The 16,375-nt window shown below is 53.5% G+C and overlaps 1 protein-coding gene across 1 annotated transcript in view; it reads right to left on the bottom strand.

Moving 5' to 3' along the window:
* Positions 1–2,817: 2,817 nt before the first annotated feature.
* Dlg5 (discs, large homolog 5 (Drosophila)) overlaps positions 2,818–16,375 on the bottom strand; it is a 58,413-nt gene continuing 44,855 nt past the window's right edge. The window contains exons 20-31 of the mRNA XM_013025695.1: positions 13,146–13,308; positions 12,894–13,027; positions 11,840–11,986; positions 10,241–10,424; positions 9,554–9,702; positions 8,670–8,840; positions 7,457–7,653; positions 6,587–6,730; positions 6,217–6,344; positions 5,102–5,211; positions 4,498–4,607; positions 2,818–3,372 (exon numbers count right to left, since the gene is read on the bottom strand). Of these exons, the coding sequence (XP_012881149.1) occupies positions 3,269–3,372; positions 4,498–4,607; positions 5,102–5,211; positions 6,217–6,344; positions 6,587–6,730; positions 7,457–7,653; positions 8,670–8,840; positions 9,554–9,702; positions 10,241–10,424; positions 11,840–11,986; positions 12,894–13,027; positions 13,146–13,308 (1,741 nt within the window). The 3' untranslated portion in view covers positions 2,818–3,268. The remainder of the gene's footprint in view (positions 3,373–4,497; positions 4,608–5,101; positions 5,212–6,216; positions 6,345–6,586; positions 6,731–7,456; positions 7,654–8,669; positions 8,841–9,553; positions 9,703–10,240; positions 10,425–11,839; positions 11,987–12,893; positions 13,028–13,145; positions 13,309–16,375) is intronic.

A 16,375-nucleotide genomic window follows, 5' to 3' on the forward strand; every position in this document is an offset into this window, starting at 1 on the left:
AATGATTAAATTACAAATTCCTCTCGTTCTTACTTTGGTGGGGGCGAGGAGGGAATTCAACTGGGTGGTGGGCACCCGAGGGGTTCTATGGGAGGCTTGGAGCTGCGTTCCTTAAAGATGTATGCACTATTTTTTTAAGCTGTATGTTCGTGTTTGCTATTCTAAATGGAATGGATGACAGAATTTCACATTGAGAATAGAAAAAAAAAGAGAAATAGTAGCAAGAATCAAGATATGATTGGGGGGGGGAGAGGGAACACAAGAGGGCAGAGCCCGTTTGCAGGATGGTGAGGGCTGACGAAAGAGCAAGGACAGCTAAGATGAGTTAGAGGGCCCAAAAAGCCAGTGGGGGGCGGGGGCAGAAGGGGCAGTAGGGAAGGGCCAGGTCTGCCAGGATCCTGCCTTGGTTCCTAGAAGCTTCCCTCCCCATGCCAGCCTGAGCTCTCCTGAGCTGTTCATGCTTTCTGTACCCTCACCCTGCATTTCCCTTTGTTTCCTTCATCTTTGACATCCATGACTCAAGTGACCCTCTGGTCCCATAAACCCCAAAGGCAGTGGCCCTTCCCAGAGCAAACTTGCACCCTGCCTGCTTGTGCTGTGAACATCATGGCTTGGCCAGGAAGAGAGGCCCAAAGCTGCTTTCCAGCTGGCACATGGCTCCTCCCCCAGACATGCTTGGTTCCTGCCCCCTGGGCCTCAAGCCTCCTCCCTCAGCCTTGCAGTGAGATGTGCTTTGGCTCTATGAGGCAAGTACTCATCCTCACGTCCACTGCAGAATCACAGAAGCTGGCACACACACAAAAAAGGACGTTAGTGATTTCACAAAGGCCAAGGCTGAGAAAGTGCCATCAAGTCTGCTTTGTCCTTCTAGCATGATCCGAGCCTTTGTGGCCAAACATCACCTGGGCAGAGGAATCCCCCCCCATACAGCTGTGTCCCCAACCCCAGTGCAGGAAGTGAGTCTGGTAAGGAGAATGGTCCCCTTCTGGGGACTGCTCTGTATAATATTCCAGAGGCTTCCCTGCAAGGCCTCCATGCATGTAAGAATCAATGGTCTACAATCTCAGCAATATAATTGTCCAAGTTAGAGTGTGTGCGAATATTTTCTCTCATGGTTATGAAAGAAAACGGTTACCTACAGAAGACACAGAAAATGCAGAACATGATCCCATGACCCTATGACCCCAGGATCTCGTGCCACATGGGCCCCTTCTCACTGCAATCCTGGACAAAGCCCTGGCTAAGGACACTCGGAGATCCCAAGTGCTCAGCTCACTGCTTGGGGTGTCTCACAATCCAGCCCACACTTGCAGGCCTGATCAGGGACCTAGAACTGCCCAGCTGCAACCACTGCCCCATGCAACAGAAGCAGAAGGTAATGGAATCCATATTCTCACAAGAGCAAGCAAAGACCTCTGCCCACACTGCAGAGGAGGCAGCGGGAAGAGAAAAGGACCAATGGAAAGCTAAGGAATGGAGGAGGCTCAGGAAGAGAAGACGCAGATGCCAGCCAGCACCACTCAGGTATCACACACAGACAGATTACAGACGTTGACCTTTATTTGTTGTACTGGTCTGTTTACCTTTTGATACAAAGTAACATCTTAGTACAGGACACAGGACATCCATCGGTCAGATCCGTACCTGCCTGGCTGCCATCCCCGCCCTGGCTCAGCCTGCCGCCTACAAAACAGCCCCACGCTCAGAGTGGCATACAGTTCACTTGTCTGAGCTAAAAAATCTTGTACCTGTAAAAAACAAAGGACAGCACTGAGGACTGAAACTTGTCTTTTTTTTTTTTTTGAGCAATTGTGCAAGAAAATATATCCCTTTTTTTAAAAAAAAAAGTGTCAGTAATGGCTAAACTATAATCTAGTGTCTACAAGTACAAAGAATAAGATGAAATCAAAGATTTCTTGCTAGTAAAATGAAATGTTAGGAACAGTATTAAAATATAGGTCCTACCCCCTCCCCCCAATGATGCTTGGAGCCGCTTACAGTACCTATTAGCAAGACACAAAGTTTAAGGAGGAACCACAGCAAATCTTCAGCCAAGAAAGAGTATCTGGCGTCAGAAGTGCAAACAAAAAAAAAAAAAAAGAAAGAAAGAAATAAAAAAGAAAAAAAGAGAAACAAATTCAATAAAGACTGCAGACATCCTCACAGAGTCAGGCTCATGCTGTGAGCACTATAACCAAGATGAAGGCTGAGGTCCTGGGTATTCTTCCAAGATTTTTCTATTAGGCTCTTGGCCATTACGTTTTCCCTAAGAAACTCTCATTTCAGAGTCTGAAAGTTGAGTGGATTCATACCAAAGAACAATGTACCTTCTATGCTGTACAGAGCCAGGACGACCCCGCACACATTGCACTGTTTAGGGTGTCAGGGCTTGTGGAACCTGGGTGGAATGTGGCATGCACCTGCCCCACTGAAGACCCTGCCCATGACCCAACTGTGCTGCTGAGAAGCCATAAAGCCCCGCAACAGGGGCCCGCAAGGACTGGACAATAACCACAGCTGGGGAAGCAAGAGCGACCGGAGAGGCAGGAGGAAAGGCGAGGGTGTCAGAGTGCCAAAGCTGCCTCCCCTCTGCCCCAGTCCAGCATGGGTTGGTGTCGTGGGAGGAACACGCTGCTACAGTGAGTTGGCCCCACAAGGCACTGATCCTCCCCCACCAGTGGGCGATCTGAGCACCTTCAGTCACCATGTTCCCTCCAGGAGGTGAGGTCTGCCACAGCTCTGGTCCCACCAACAAGAACCTCCGGAAGTAAGGTGCCCCCACTTCCCAGCCCTTCCTCCCCTCCCTCCCCCCAGGAGGTTCCAGGGACATTTTGTAGAAGAAAACCAAAACAAAAGCAACAGAGGGATGAGCAGGGGTGGGGGTAGGGCAGGGGCTGGGCACCCACAGCATGGAGCCATTCAAGTAAACATAAACAACCAAATACTTAGAAAAGGCTTGTAAACTTGTGATCTGAAGGTTCTCTGTGCAGCATCTCTGGTCGGCTGGCTATAGGAAGGTGGGCGTTGAACCCCTGTGTCAAGTGTCTGTATAAAGCACTCTTGGGAGGAGCAGCCTGCTGGCCTGGGCCAGAATCCCTGTGGTGTGACTGCTACCCTCCGTCTGTGAGGGAGGTGCTTCTGGAGTCCTGGTTCCGGATCCTTCCTGGCCGATCCGTAGACAGACAAGCATCTGTCTTCAGTCACTGGAGAAGAGGGAGCCAGGTCTCCCCACCATCAGGCTGGCCGAGTTGCCTCCTGGCACGGCCTTCTAGAGTGGGCAGGCAGGGATCCACAGGACTTTGCTTTGTTCTTGGCTGACCATTGCCAAGATCTGGGCGCAGATGCTGGACAGGGCCCCTCCCTGGACGACTCCTGCAGAAGAGCCCCCCCCCACAGACACACATGGACCACTTAGTTCCATGTAAAGGTTCCCAGTAAAGACCCTTGGGTTGTGCTCTAGCACTTGCCTATCTGCAAACCATGTGGCATCTCTGCCCCACCCAGCTAGCTTTCTTCCCTCCCTGGGAAATGGGGCAAAGGAAAACTGCCCCCCCTGGAGAAACCTCCACCAACATCAGGATGATACTTTGGCGGGGGCTGGGCCTCGGCACATGGCAAGGACCAAGGATGGGGCAGCAGGCAAGACAGTGGTGTGTGAGCACGTGGTGAAGGCCTGGCCAGCAGCAGGTCCCGCAACATGATCCCACACCAGGAGGGAGCTAAGGAATGGGGAGTCCTCAGCCCAGGGGCCAGCGGAGCAAAAGTGAGCACCGACACCCACATGGGAGGACACCAGGCCAGGCCACTCTGGGTGTGACCCCCATAAAGGAGACCGGGTCACAAGGTGGCAGCAAGCACTTAGAAACTGCTCCGGAGACGGGCAGTGTGTAAGTCTAATTTAAAATCAGGGCTTGTGCTCTGTGTACTTCAGTTAAACTTCATTTCTCCATTGGTTTCAGTGGTGAGCCAGAAAGGAAAAGACAAAGTGGTGCTCACAGGAGCAATCTGATCAAGCAGACGTGCTGTGCTCCCCGTGATGTGGCTGCAACTGTAGCCCATCCTCTGCCCTGGCCCCTACACCTGGCTGAGTCAACCCATGAAATTGGAAGCCTAGAGGTGAAACGTGGCAGGTACACTGCAGCCACACTTCTATCAGCCGAGAATTTTTTTTTCCTCAGTAAACCCGCGGCAAGTGGCCTACCCTAGGGGGTTGCTGGGGACAGATGGCCGCCTACACTGCTAGCTCCCTGAGGGCCTTGCAGATTTCTGTCGAGCGGGGGACTCTGCCCAGTGCTGCTGAGAGAGAGGGCCACAGCACATGTATGTCAAAATGATGTCCAAAGGTGCTGGTGAGCTTAACCCTGTGGCCTAGAGAAACGCTGACAGTGGCCTGGGACTTCAGGGCGGTGGTTCACTTGTAACAAAAGGACATAGCACAGCACTGTCCCCCTCCAAGGAGCTCTACTTCCACGTCCTGTCCAGGCCCTGAGCACCTACCTGTGAAGTACCTGCTGTACTCCTGCTCGATCTTCTGAGCTGTCTCAAACTGCTCTTTGGAATGCCTCTGCGTCACCTTGTCCCTTAAGTAGACAGGGTCTCTCTGCTCCCTGTCAGGACAGCGGAGGGCGGGGGACTTGGCTGAACTCGGTGCCTCCCAGGTCCTCCTCTGCCCTTCCTTGGACCACCCACGGCCAGGGCCTTCCAAAGGGGGAGGGAAGGGAGCGAGCCTAGGCTGTGGTTAGAGACCCTGGGTGTGCCCCATAAAGCAATAGCCTCAGACCCTCTGGGGGTTGCTCTGAGAAGATGGGGAACCCAGAGGCACAGAACGGCCAAGAGGAAAGGGGCGCCTCAGTGAGCATGGGCGAGCTGGACCTAGCAGGTCATCCATCACTATGCTGACCTCAGGCAGGAGGAGAGCTACATAGCAAAGCTGACCAGGCTTGGGAGTTATAGTGACACCCAGACAGGAGAAGGTGACACCATGGGTAGTTCATGCTGCCTCTGACCATGGGTACAGGCTGGAAGGGAAGACAGGTGCTCCCGTTCTTTACCCCTACCCCGCTGGGCCCCAACCCCACGCTGAAGAGGACAAGACACCTACTTGATGTGCTTGGCGCTCTTATAGTGGATGAAGATGACGATGGGGTAGATGTGCATATGATGCAGACGCTCGATGGCGTGTGGAGCAATGTCCAGGAGGCAGTGCCGGTTCTGGGGAGCAGGGCACAGAGTAAGCACTGGAGAGAGCAGGTGAGGGTGACTAGCCCTTGTGGAGACACCTCTTCTGCCACCAAGGAGACCCCCCCTTGTTGTCCCATACAGCTCCGCCTTCACAAAGGTCCCCACAGACAAGAAGGAGGAGGCCTTCTCCAGAGCATCCTGCCCTCTCCCACACCGCCATTTGCCCCAACAGCTGGCAACCGGTGAGTGGGGTCTAGCCAGCCTCAACTCCACATCTCATCCTGCCTCTTCTTCCACGCAGCCCTACCTGGCTTTACGACCATTATTCTGCCAGATGGAGGAGCTGGTTAGGGATGCGTGGGGCCCGTGGCAGAGGAGGGGAGCATGTGCATGACTAGGACTGCCATACCATCCATGGGCTCCATTACACTCTAGGCAGAGTGCAAACCAAACACACACACACACCCAGCGGCATCCTGCCCACCACTGTTCTGGACCCACAAAAGCTTCCCTGAGGAAGGCTCCCCAACCGGAGGGAGTTCATCCACTTCAGCTGCATAATAAGTACCTGCCACTATGACAACCAACACTTTGGTCTAACAGAGAAGAAAACTTAAGCCCAAAGAGGCAAACAGAGCAGCCTAGGGCCAGGGCCTGAGGAAGGCCAGCTCCTTGGCTTTCCAAGCAGCGGCTTCCCAAGTGTACTTGCAGCTGCTGTTCCTTTCTGCCATCAAAGGCATCACAAGACACCATCAATCCTTACAGCGGTGTGTGTGTGTGGGGTCTGTCCTCACAAACAGTGCCCATGAGTTCAGCACCCTCTCAGGGACTTGTCCCAGATTGCCCTTGAGGGCCAAAGCTCTCTTTGGATGCCCTCAGCAGGGAGAGGCAGCAGGTACCACGAGGTGCAGGTAGGTCCCATGCCCACGGGGCGGGGGAGGGGGGAGAGGAGGGAGGGTGGTCCAAGTGCTAGTTATAAAAGCAGGGACATGTGGCAGTGAGGAGAGCTAGCTCTCAGGCTAAAGCCACGGGTACCTTTTCTGTGATCTCCTTTATTGAAGCCACGGTGGTCACATCAAAATGGCCGCTCCTCCGCTTGTAGTCAACAAACAGACAGTCCTTGACACCCCGCTCTATGGCCTGCTGGGAGGCCTTCATCACCTCTGCAGGGCACAGAGGCAAAAGTCAGGCCCTGGGCCTGTGAAGGCCAGACAGAGTAGGGAGAAGAGGGACTTGGCAGTGTGGGGTCCACATTGTCTTCTCTCCCAGAGAGAGCTGGAGACCTCAAATGTCTCTGTCCCAAGTGAACAGGGCCATGAAATGCTGTGTTCATGGCCCACTGTCCATGAGCAGGGAGGCAGGTAGGTAGGGAGACAGTCCAGTAGGCACAAGAGGGCTCCCTTACCAAGCGGGCATCTGCAGAACTTGCCAGGTGCCTCGTTCACCAGCATCTCCTTCACCACATCCAGTAATGGCCCCAGAATCAGGACTGGCCTCAGCGAGGTGCAGTCTACCTTCTGGACCCGTTGATAGGCCAGGCTCACCGAGTCTGAGAGGCAAAGACACATGTGTCCTGGGCTCAGCCTGGGCAGCAGCAGGCCTGTGCTCCCTGAGCTTGCTCACCCTTTTCACACCACAAATCAGAGCCAAGAGAATGAGCAGCTCCAGGCCCTTCCTGGGACCTCCCTGGCTTTAGCAATGAAGTCCCAAGTGGCAGGCACCCGTGGACACCATCAGTCATGGAGTCAGGGGCAGGCTTAGCCTGCCCCTGCAGACACTGCAGCCAACTGATACAGGCTCGTCATCATACACTTTCTTCGGCTTCAATCCTCCCTCAGGTGTCTTAACGCCCATTGCAATCCAGCCCCATCTCCTTTTCCTCTGCTTACTAGGGATGTAACCTCAGGTGCCATCGCTTCCCCTGCAGGTAGGCATACTCGTGTAGCCCAGGCCTGCCCAGGAAGTAACAGGAAAGACTTTTATCCTTTCCTTGGCCCCTAACCCAGGAGGCAGAATTTGAGTGGTGCTGGCTTTGAGCCATGGAGATGGGAGCGACCCTCAGGAGATGGCAGAGCCTTAAGACGTTAGGAACCTGGGTCCCCAGACGAAGCCCTGCATAGAGCACCCGCCAGCTGAGACATGGACATGGCAGAGAAGTCAAGTTTCTCAGGGCCCGCCTCCAGATTTGTGGGCAAATACATCCTCCAGCCCCCGGTGACGCCTCGGCACCCCCAACCCGGGATCCCACAGCAACACAAGCTCCGCCGCCACTTGCCTTCAAAGAGCGGAAGGGAGTCATTAGAAAAGGTGTCCAGGGCCAGGAGGTCCTTCCCGTCTTTAGACCCGCTGCGCTTGTGCTTGTGCTTCCTGCGGAAGAAGGACCGGCGAGCGGCCGCCGACAGCGTCTTGGCAGCGCCGGTGTCGTCCTTCACCTCAGACATGCTGAGCCTCCTGGAGAACTCCTGGTCCATCCTGCGGTCGGGACATGTCAGTGCTGGGGAGCACCAGGCAGACACAGGAAGGGAACACAGGCCTCTGTGTTCCCTTCAAGCCTCCTGGAACTAATGGTGGCAGGGCAGCAGGCAGCCACAGGGCGTGGGGGGAGGAGGCGCCCACCGGGGCCAGGCTAGGGGTGTGCTATGGTGTCAATGTGTCCCCCAGAGGCTGGATGCTGAAAGTTTAGTCCCCTTTATGGCAGTGTGGGGCTGAAAGCTTTAAGAGGTAGAACCCTGTGGAAGACGGTGAGGTCACTACAGGCCCTGCCCTTGGAAGAGACTAACACAGTCCTCATGGGGTCCCAGTTCCCGTAGGAGTAGGTTGCTATAGAAAGAGCAAACTTGAGTGCCCTTTTCCTCTCCAGCCCAGTGACCTCTCCCGTCTGCACAAGGTTGGCTCCCCACTCCCTGCTTTTTTTTTTTAGGTCCGAGACTGGGATTCGAACTTAGTACCTGATGCTTTTGCTCATTGGCTAACGCTCTACCAAAAACTACATCACCAACCCCAGGCTCCTTTTGTGTCCCACCATAACGTTGACAGCCCAGGAGGCCTGCCAGAGGCCAATGAGATGGGGCCCCGATAATGCACCCTCAGCACCCAGAAATAAAAGTTAAATAAACTTGTTTTCTTTGTATATTTCCTTGCTTCCGGTACTTTGTTATAGCAAAAGGAAACAGACTGACATAGACTAATCGCTAATGGGCATGGAGTTTCTCTTGGAGGCAGTGAAATGCCTCAGAAATGGACATATCCATAAATATACTAAAGACCACTGAATTGTACATGGGGCGTGTGTACGGTCTAGAACTTCAGCTCTGTTGGAAAAAATAAGTCATACTCCTACTTGCTCCCAGGCTTCTACACATCACTTCAGCCTAGCTCCTAGACAACTGATTTTAGCAACAGGTGCAACCCTGAAGTTGAGTGAGCAACAGCGAGTTCCCCAGCTGACAGGCTCGGCCTTGCCCGCCTCCGAAAGGCAGAACACTTACACATATTTGCTGGGAATCTGTCCGCGCTGGATCTTCTGGGCATTTTCATCCAGCTGCCAAGCCATCCAGGACCCAAACGTGCCCTGGGGCAAGGTGTCATCCACATAGAGGATGTCATCTTTCTTAAAACTCAGCTCAGGCTCCACCTCTGCTAGCCGGTCATACAGGGCCCTGGACGATGGGACATAGGGCATTGTATCAGGAGGGCACAGGCTGCCGAGGAAACAGCCTTAGGCAGACAGGCTGCTAGGTCTGCTACCAGGTTCCAGGCTGTCCCCAGGCACCAACACAAGATCTCCATCCTTTGGATGGTTTTTAAAAGAGGGAGTCCCGTGCTTTACTGAATAAGACACAGGCATTCCAGTTCCTTCCCTAACACTGTGGGCTCACTCCAAATGAGCCTTTCCCATCCACAGAAGCGAAGGCCCCCAGACCCTGTGACAGGCGGGCCACCCTAAGACGGAAACATTGACGCCCACCCCTATCGCCGCTCCCATCCGTTCTGCTGTCGCAAAGCTACCTCAGGGAGAATCGGGGCAGCTCCACGCCCACTCTAGAGGATGCCTGATGTTGTCTGCATGTGCCGGGGTCTCCTGATACTTAGAGGCACATTAGGCAACTGAAATCCACATCCACCACAGAGAACTCTGAAGACACTGGTGAATGGAGATGACAACTCCACAGCCCTAAACCCCAGAGAGGGAGTCCATGTGGTCCCCTAAGGATGTCCCTCAGGATATTCCTAAGTCAAAAGCACCTCACCTCAGACATGAGTAATGTGGATGCTGGCCCAGCCTTGGGGGCAAAGGAACACAGAGGATCCAGTCACCAGAACCATCCCCAGCAGAGCCCCTCCCTTGGCCCCAGATCCCCTCTACTGGCACCTGATGTAGAAGCTGTCTCCAGGGAGGCCCTTGATCCTGGCGAATTCCTCAGGGCGGTACTGCACCTTCAGGCGGACGCCATCTTTGGGCTTCAGCATCTCCACATACACCTCCTCCACAGTCTTATTCCGTACCTCCTGGTTGCCATACTGACCAAGGACAGGGGGGCCAGGATGAGAAGGGAGTGGCCAGTTTGGGCATCAAGGCAGAGTCCACATCCCCAGATCTGACTCTGCCTACCCTCCCCAACCCCAACACAGAAAAGGCTTGGATCCTTGTTGGTCTCCCCAGCACCCCAGCCCTGTGCATGCTTCCTGGCCTCTGGGTCCCCTGCTGAGCCTCTGCTCCACCTCCACTGGGCCCCCAGCTCTTAAAACAGCACCTGTGCCACCTCTGTGCCATCTCCTCACTGAGATGGAGAGGGCACCCTCCCACCAGCTCCAGGGCCTGCTGCTCTCGATAATGCACACTTCCTTCTGGCTGGCGGAGACCCAAGCTGAGACTGAGCCTCAGTCTGCCATGGCGGCCTGCTCGCTGCCCAGTGGCCCCTCCTGAGGGACCGGGTAACCTTGCAGGTTTACAACGACAAGTCATCAACACTTACGGGTCAACTAGACAACGATGATGATGACGACGAGGCAAAGCAAGAGGGCAGACGGGGCCTGGCCTTCCAAGCAGCAGACTTACCTCGAGGATGAGGTCTCCCGGCACAAGGCCATCGGGTCCTCGGGCAGCACTGTCATCCTCCACCTCGGCCACAAACACCCCGCGCAAGTTCCCGCCACACACGTGCACTCCAAGCTCCAGTGGGGACTTCTTGAGGGAGACAACTCGGGGCTCCGCCGTCTTCTTGCTGGCATCTCCCAACATCCTTTGAGGAAGGATCATGCAGAGGGAAGAAGGCACGTGTGAAGAGACAAAGCAATGGCTGGCACCCTGAGCGCCTGTGTGTTTTACCAGCCTGAGAACCCCAGGGGGCTGAGAGGTAGGCTTACCCTGCGGCTCAGGTCTCACCGACACATTGACAGGACAAGAGGCAGAGAGGTGGGGGTCGGGGTAGGGGTGGGGAAGAAAACAAGACCAGAGGCCACAAAGCCAGTAAAGGGCAGAGCTGAAGCCAATGGTCCTGCTTCCTCTCCCCACATCCTTCCAATGCCTGAGGAGGCATCCCTCCCACGTGGACCGTGCATGTCTGCCTCAGTTCTTTTATTTTTTTTTTTGTTGGTCGTGGGGCTTGAACTCTGGGCCTGGGCGCTGTCCCTCAGCTCTTTAGCTCAAGGCGAACACTCTACCACTTGAGCTACAGCGCCACTTCCGGTTTTCTGGTGGTTTATTGGAGATAGGAGTCTCATAGTCTCTCCTGCCTGGGCTGGCTTTGAACCGTGATCCTCAGATCTCAGCCTCCTGAGTAGCTAGGATTACAGGCGTGAGCCACCAGCGCCCGGCTTTGTCTGCCTCAGTTCTGTCCACTGCACAGCAGCTCCCCAAGCCAACTCAAGCAGGGTCTTTGCCATCAAGAACTTTGGTGAGGGAAGTAAAGGAGGTAGGACAGCGGCAGCCTCCCGGGTGGGGGGCGGGGTGGGGGGAGCCTGCCTGAGGTAAAAATCTGGTGGCTAGTAGGTTCCCGCATGGCAGGGTACTGGCGGGCAGTACTGAACCACTTCCTTCTGGGTGATGCTGGGGCTTTGCTAAAGTGGCTCCTGAGGACTGAGGAGCGACAGTTTTGCACCCTAGCCTAGGTGGCCCTCTGCTGGTGCCCAGCCAGGCTGATGAATGTGCCGTTTTTAAGAGCACCTGTCCAGCCCTGATGCTGCTCCCCCCGCCCGGCTTCTCTGCAGGGCCTGCTCGTGACATTTGCACCTAGCTGTCTCAAGAGTCCTTGCACCTCCGGATGGCTCTGGCAGACCCCTGATCATATGACTGGCCACACACAGGCAGGCCCTAGCCTGGCACCTCCCTGAGGACAGCAGTGATGCTCACCAGCCAGAACCCCCAGGGCTTAGATGGAAATGACTGTGGGATGGTGTCTGGAGACTGAATCAGAAAACAAGAAAGCAACAACAGGAGATAATGAAAAAGGGAGGTAACAAAGGAGTCATGAGGAAATGAGAGAGGAAGGGAAGAGGCAAGGGAAGGAGAAACAACGGGAAGAACACGTCTTTCTCCCACCCCAGATCTTTCAGGACCTGGTATGTGGTGGGTGCCCAGTGCCCACGCCCCTCTGAGGTGGCTCAGCCCCACAAAGGCAGAAGACTAGCTGGGCTCCTACCGCCTGTATCTGCTCACCTAGAGCTGGAAGTGCTCTGCTTGGCTGGAGGGGTGCCAGGGCCTTCGTCCTGCTCCATCAGTGGGTCAATGACTGAGGGGTGCTCTGGGGTGGTGGCACCGCTGCCCTGAAGAGTGGAGTGTACACCAGCAGGGTCCAGGTGGGAGCTAGGGATAGAAGGCCGAAGTCAGAACATGCACACGGCTACCCTGAGCCACGACCTCTATAGTGACAGCCAGATTTGGCCTGTGAGTGGGTAACAGGTCAGACTGCTCTGTGCTCTGAGCCAAGGCACACACGCTAGGGGCTCTTGTCACCTGGCCCCCAGGATCTGTCAGACCTCAACTCAGAGATCCTCTCCAAAGGCGTCCAGCCTAGGGGCCCTTGAAGCCACTGTCCCTGTCCTCTGCCTCGGCATCTGTCTCCCCTGCTGAGCCATGTGGTACAGCTGTGCAGAGCTGCTCCTGCCATCTGCTCTGTAACCCTGAGCACAAGGATGAATACAGGCAGGTGTCCAGCATTTGCTTGTGGAAAGACAATCAACCACTGAACAAGAATCTTATCGCTGAGCTGGGTACTGGTGACTCACACCTGTAACCCTAGCCGCTCAGGAGGCTGAGAGCTGAGGATCACGGTTCAAACCCAGAAAAGTCCATGAAACTCTTTATCTCCAATTAACTACCAAAAAAGCTGGAAGTACCACTGTGGCTCAAGTAGTAGAACACTAGCTTGGAGCAAAAAAAAAAAGAAAAGAAAAGAAAAAAAAGCTCAGGAACTACATACCCAGACCAAAAACAAAAAAAAAAAGAAGAAGAAGCTTGTCCCCAAATGCTTGTGCTCTTGACTATCACAAGGCCTCTATTGTGACATGTTCTGCATAGACAGCCGTTCTCCAAAGTCCTAGGCTATTCCCCTCCCTTTACCAGTAACAGAATCTCCAGAACTTGTAAGCTGTCAGATCCTCTTCCCCTCCCCTACCCCAAGTCAGAAAGGACCGGACGCCCCCTTGTGAGCAGTATACCTGCCACAACCACCTTTTCCATCCCAGACCAAGGGCCCTTGGGGGAGGCTCACCTGGAGCGAGAGTGGCTGCTGAGCTGGTGCATCTGTGGGTTGTACTGGGCCAGTATGGTGATGGTATCGCACTGCTGCCCAATGATGAGCCGGGCCTGCTGCTCGGTGGCACTCCGCAGGTTTATACCATTGAACTGGGGGAGACACCCAGGGTAGGTTCTATGATGGGCCAGGGGAGGGGCTGAGGCCTGGAAACAATGCTTTTTCAGAGGAGGAGGAAAGGGAAAGAGAAAAGGGGCCATGCCCTCTTACCTCGAGCAACTGGTCCCCATACTCAAGGCCAGCCTGGTGGGCGATACTCCCCACGGTCACTTTGGAGACATAGATGCCACCCTTCTCTCCACTCACAATGGAGATGCCCAGGGGCTCTGAGCCCTTCTGCACCTTCACGTGGCGTGGTTCCTCCACGTAAGGCCTTGGGAAAAAGACAAAGGTTTGGGGGGGGGGGACTCAGACCCAAAGGAAAAGCATGAGGAGCATGAGACAGGGCGTGCAGTCATGCGTGCAGGGAGGGTTCAGCGCCCGGGGCTCCTGCAGTGACACAGCTAGGTGGGGACATGATGACTCGGCCTCTGTATGGACAAACATGTATGTTCTTGAAATGTCATGCAATATATACACAGCACACCCAAATGAACATGGAAACACCCAGCCTCAGAAACAGACAACAGTCCAACAGAACACCACACTGACACAGGGACAATACAACATCTGAGTTGTTGAGAGAAGTGTACTCGGGACATGCAATTTATAAACCCCCAGGGGAGGGCAAGTCTCAAGACACCCTCTGGGAGACCAGAAATGGCTTCTAGAATGACACTCCCTCTAGAAAAGTGGAGGAGAAACCATCTGTTTTCATGTTTCCTGGCTACATAGGGTGATGTGAACTGATCATGAAAATTAAGCGGCTGCAAATCCAAGCCATGAGAAAAAGAGGAGCAAGGAGGCTCTGAGCAAGGCTGTGACCATGCACTCGCTTCCCAAGGAGCCATCCACCAGGCCCCAGGGCACGAGGGGTAGGGACACATGGGAGCCTCATGTCAGGCCAACCTCAGACTCCTCAGCGAGGAGGACCTGGGCCTGGTGGCCACGGGCAGCCTCAGAAGAGATCTGTGGTGGAAGAAACACCTGGATGGACAAAGGTCAAAGAGAAGTGAGCTCAGAGAAGGAAGACAATCCATCCACCTGCAACATGCACACAGAAAAAAACGGAGGACAACGCCCAGCCCTACCCCAGGGCTGAAGCATCACAGCCCTGGGTTTCCTCCAGGCCATAAAGGACAAAGTCTAGGCCACAGGAGGGAACCAGTCTGGTGTTCATTTCTCGGGTCTTTCTTGCCCATATGGTGAGGAGCCAGAAGCAGGCACCCTTGCTGTCAAGAGGCAGAGCAGTCCACCAGCTCAGCAGGCCACAGTTTGGGTCCCTGCAGTTTTGGAATAGCAGACTAAAATTCTTTTTTTTTTAATTGTCTTTGCTCTCACCAAGCCTCCCAAGTTTTCGTTACTTCCCAAACTCACCAGTTCTGCACACGCATAGTCACTCGACTACGTGAGAGGGCATCAAGTGATTCCAAGCGGCAAGAACCCTTACCAAGCTGCCCCCCCTCCCCGCCTTAGTGCCATCCTCACACTCCAACCTGAAATGATGGAGCAGGGCACAGGCCAGGAGGAGGAAGCCACTCCCTTGCAGCCACCTGCAGGTGGGGTTGAGCTGGGTTTGGTGTGACATTCCTCCTTCCTCACACACACAGATGGCCTTTGGTTAGCTTTATCTCCACCTAACAGGTTTATCTCAACCCAGGAATAGGCAAGAAAGACAACGTGACAGGCACACAGAAGCCAGGAAGCTGCCTGAATTACCTATACATCACAGCTTCCTGACCTGGCAAGACACGGTAGACAACAGGTAATTCCATGTTCAGTAAGCTGTGCACACAGGTACGTGGGCACTCACACGTAGATCTCCACAGAGGACGGGCCGAGAATGCACAACTCACGTCTCTCAGTGAGGTGGTTGGCAACAGTCTTTACTTGTGAATCCTCAGAATAGTTTATATGTCTGATACTTTGCACTAAGTTTTCTTGGAATAATGTGCTTTTAAAACAGGTTTATAATAGTTATACTTACAAATCACAAGGCACCAAAAATATGTTAATGAAAGAGGATGTAATTATGTGTGTAAAATAATATAAATAAAACAAGCATTAAATACATTTTTTTTAAACTAAGTGTTGGTGGCTCACTCCTGTAATCCTAGATACTCAGGAGGCTGAGATCTGAGGACTTTCCAGTCCAGGCAGGAAAGTCTGTGAGACCTTCCAGCAAAAAGCTGGAAGTGCATCTGTGGCTCAAGTGATATGGTAGAGTGAAAAGCTGAGAGACAGTGCCTTGCCACACAAATGTGGTGTGTGTGTGTGTGTGTGTGTGTGTGTGTGTGTGTGTGTGTGTGTGTGTGTGTGTGTGTGTGTGTGTGTGTGTGTGGTGAATAGCAACTGAATGTCTGTCTGGTTGTATGTAACTTTTTTCTTCTTCCAACTTCTGAATCAGGACAAAAGGTAATACCCTCACCAAGCATCAATGGCTCACACCTGTAATCCTAGCTACTCAGGAGGCTGAAATCAAAGGCTCGTGGTTCGAAGCCAGCCGGGCAGCAAAGTCTTTGAGACTCTTATCTCCAATTAACCACCACCAAAAAAAAATAAAAATAAAAATAAAAAAACCCCAAAACCAGAAGTGGTAGAGCGCTAGCTTGGATCTCAAACACTGCTCAGGGACAATGCCAGTGCCCTGAGTTCACACTCCAGGACCAGAACAACAACAACAACAAAAAAAAAAAAAAACAAGAACAAAACAAAGGTATGACTTTCAATTAGTAAGTAAGCTTCTGCTTAGGCCACAGAGGTTAAACCCATATCTAACTGTGTCATAGCACTGGGAGTCAGGAATCACTCATAGTTCTCCTCTCCCGGTACAGTTCCCAGCTTTGTACATGGAGGAGAGGCAAAGAAGGGTGCTCCCTTTCACTCAGGAAAGCCCACCCCTATGTGAACCCACGTGTGTTACCAGGGTAAAGTCTGATGGCCCAGGCTCAGCCTGGAGTTTAGGTACCTTCTGCTCCCCTTGGTCTCTTAGGTGAATACCTGCTGAGACCATGTTCTCATAACTTAAGATCCTCCAGTCAAATACGATCTAGCTAGAACGTTTTCCCCAACTCCTGCTGGTCCACTTGCTAGATTATAAATATGATCTAGAAAAGCTCCATTTAGAACAGAAAGAGAGGGCCAGGTGTTGGTGGCTCATGCCTATAATCCTAGCTACTCTGGAGGCTGAGATCTGAGGATTATGATTCAAAGCCAGTCCAGGCAGGAAAGTCTGTGAGACACTAATCTCCAATAAATCACCAGAAAACTGGAAGTGGTGCTGTGGCTCAAGTGGTAGAGCGCTAGCCTTGAGCTGAAGAGCTCAGGGACAGCGCCCAGGC

The sequence above is a fragment of the Dipodomys ordii genome, unplaced genomic scaffold, assembly GCF_000151885.1.
Source record: "Dipodomys ordii isolate 6190 unplaced genomic scaffold, Dord_2.0 Scaffold86, whole genome shotgun sequence".
NCBI classification, from domain to species: Eukaryota; Metazoa; Chordata; class Mammalia; order Rodentia; family Heteromyidae; genus Dipodomys; species Dipodomys ordii.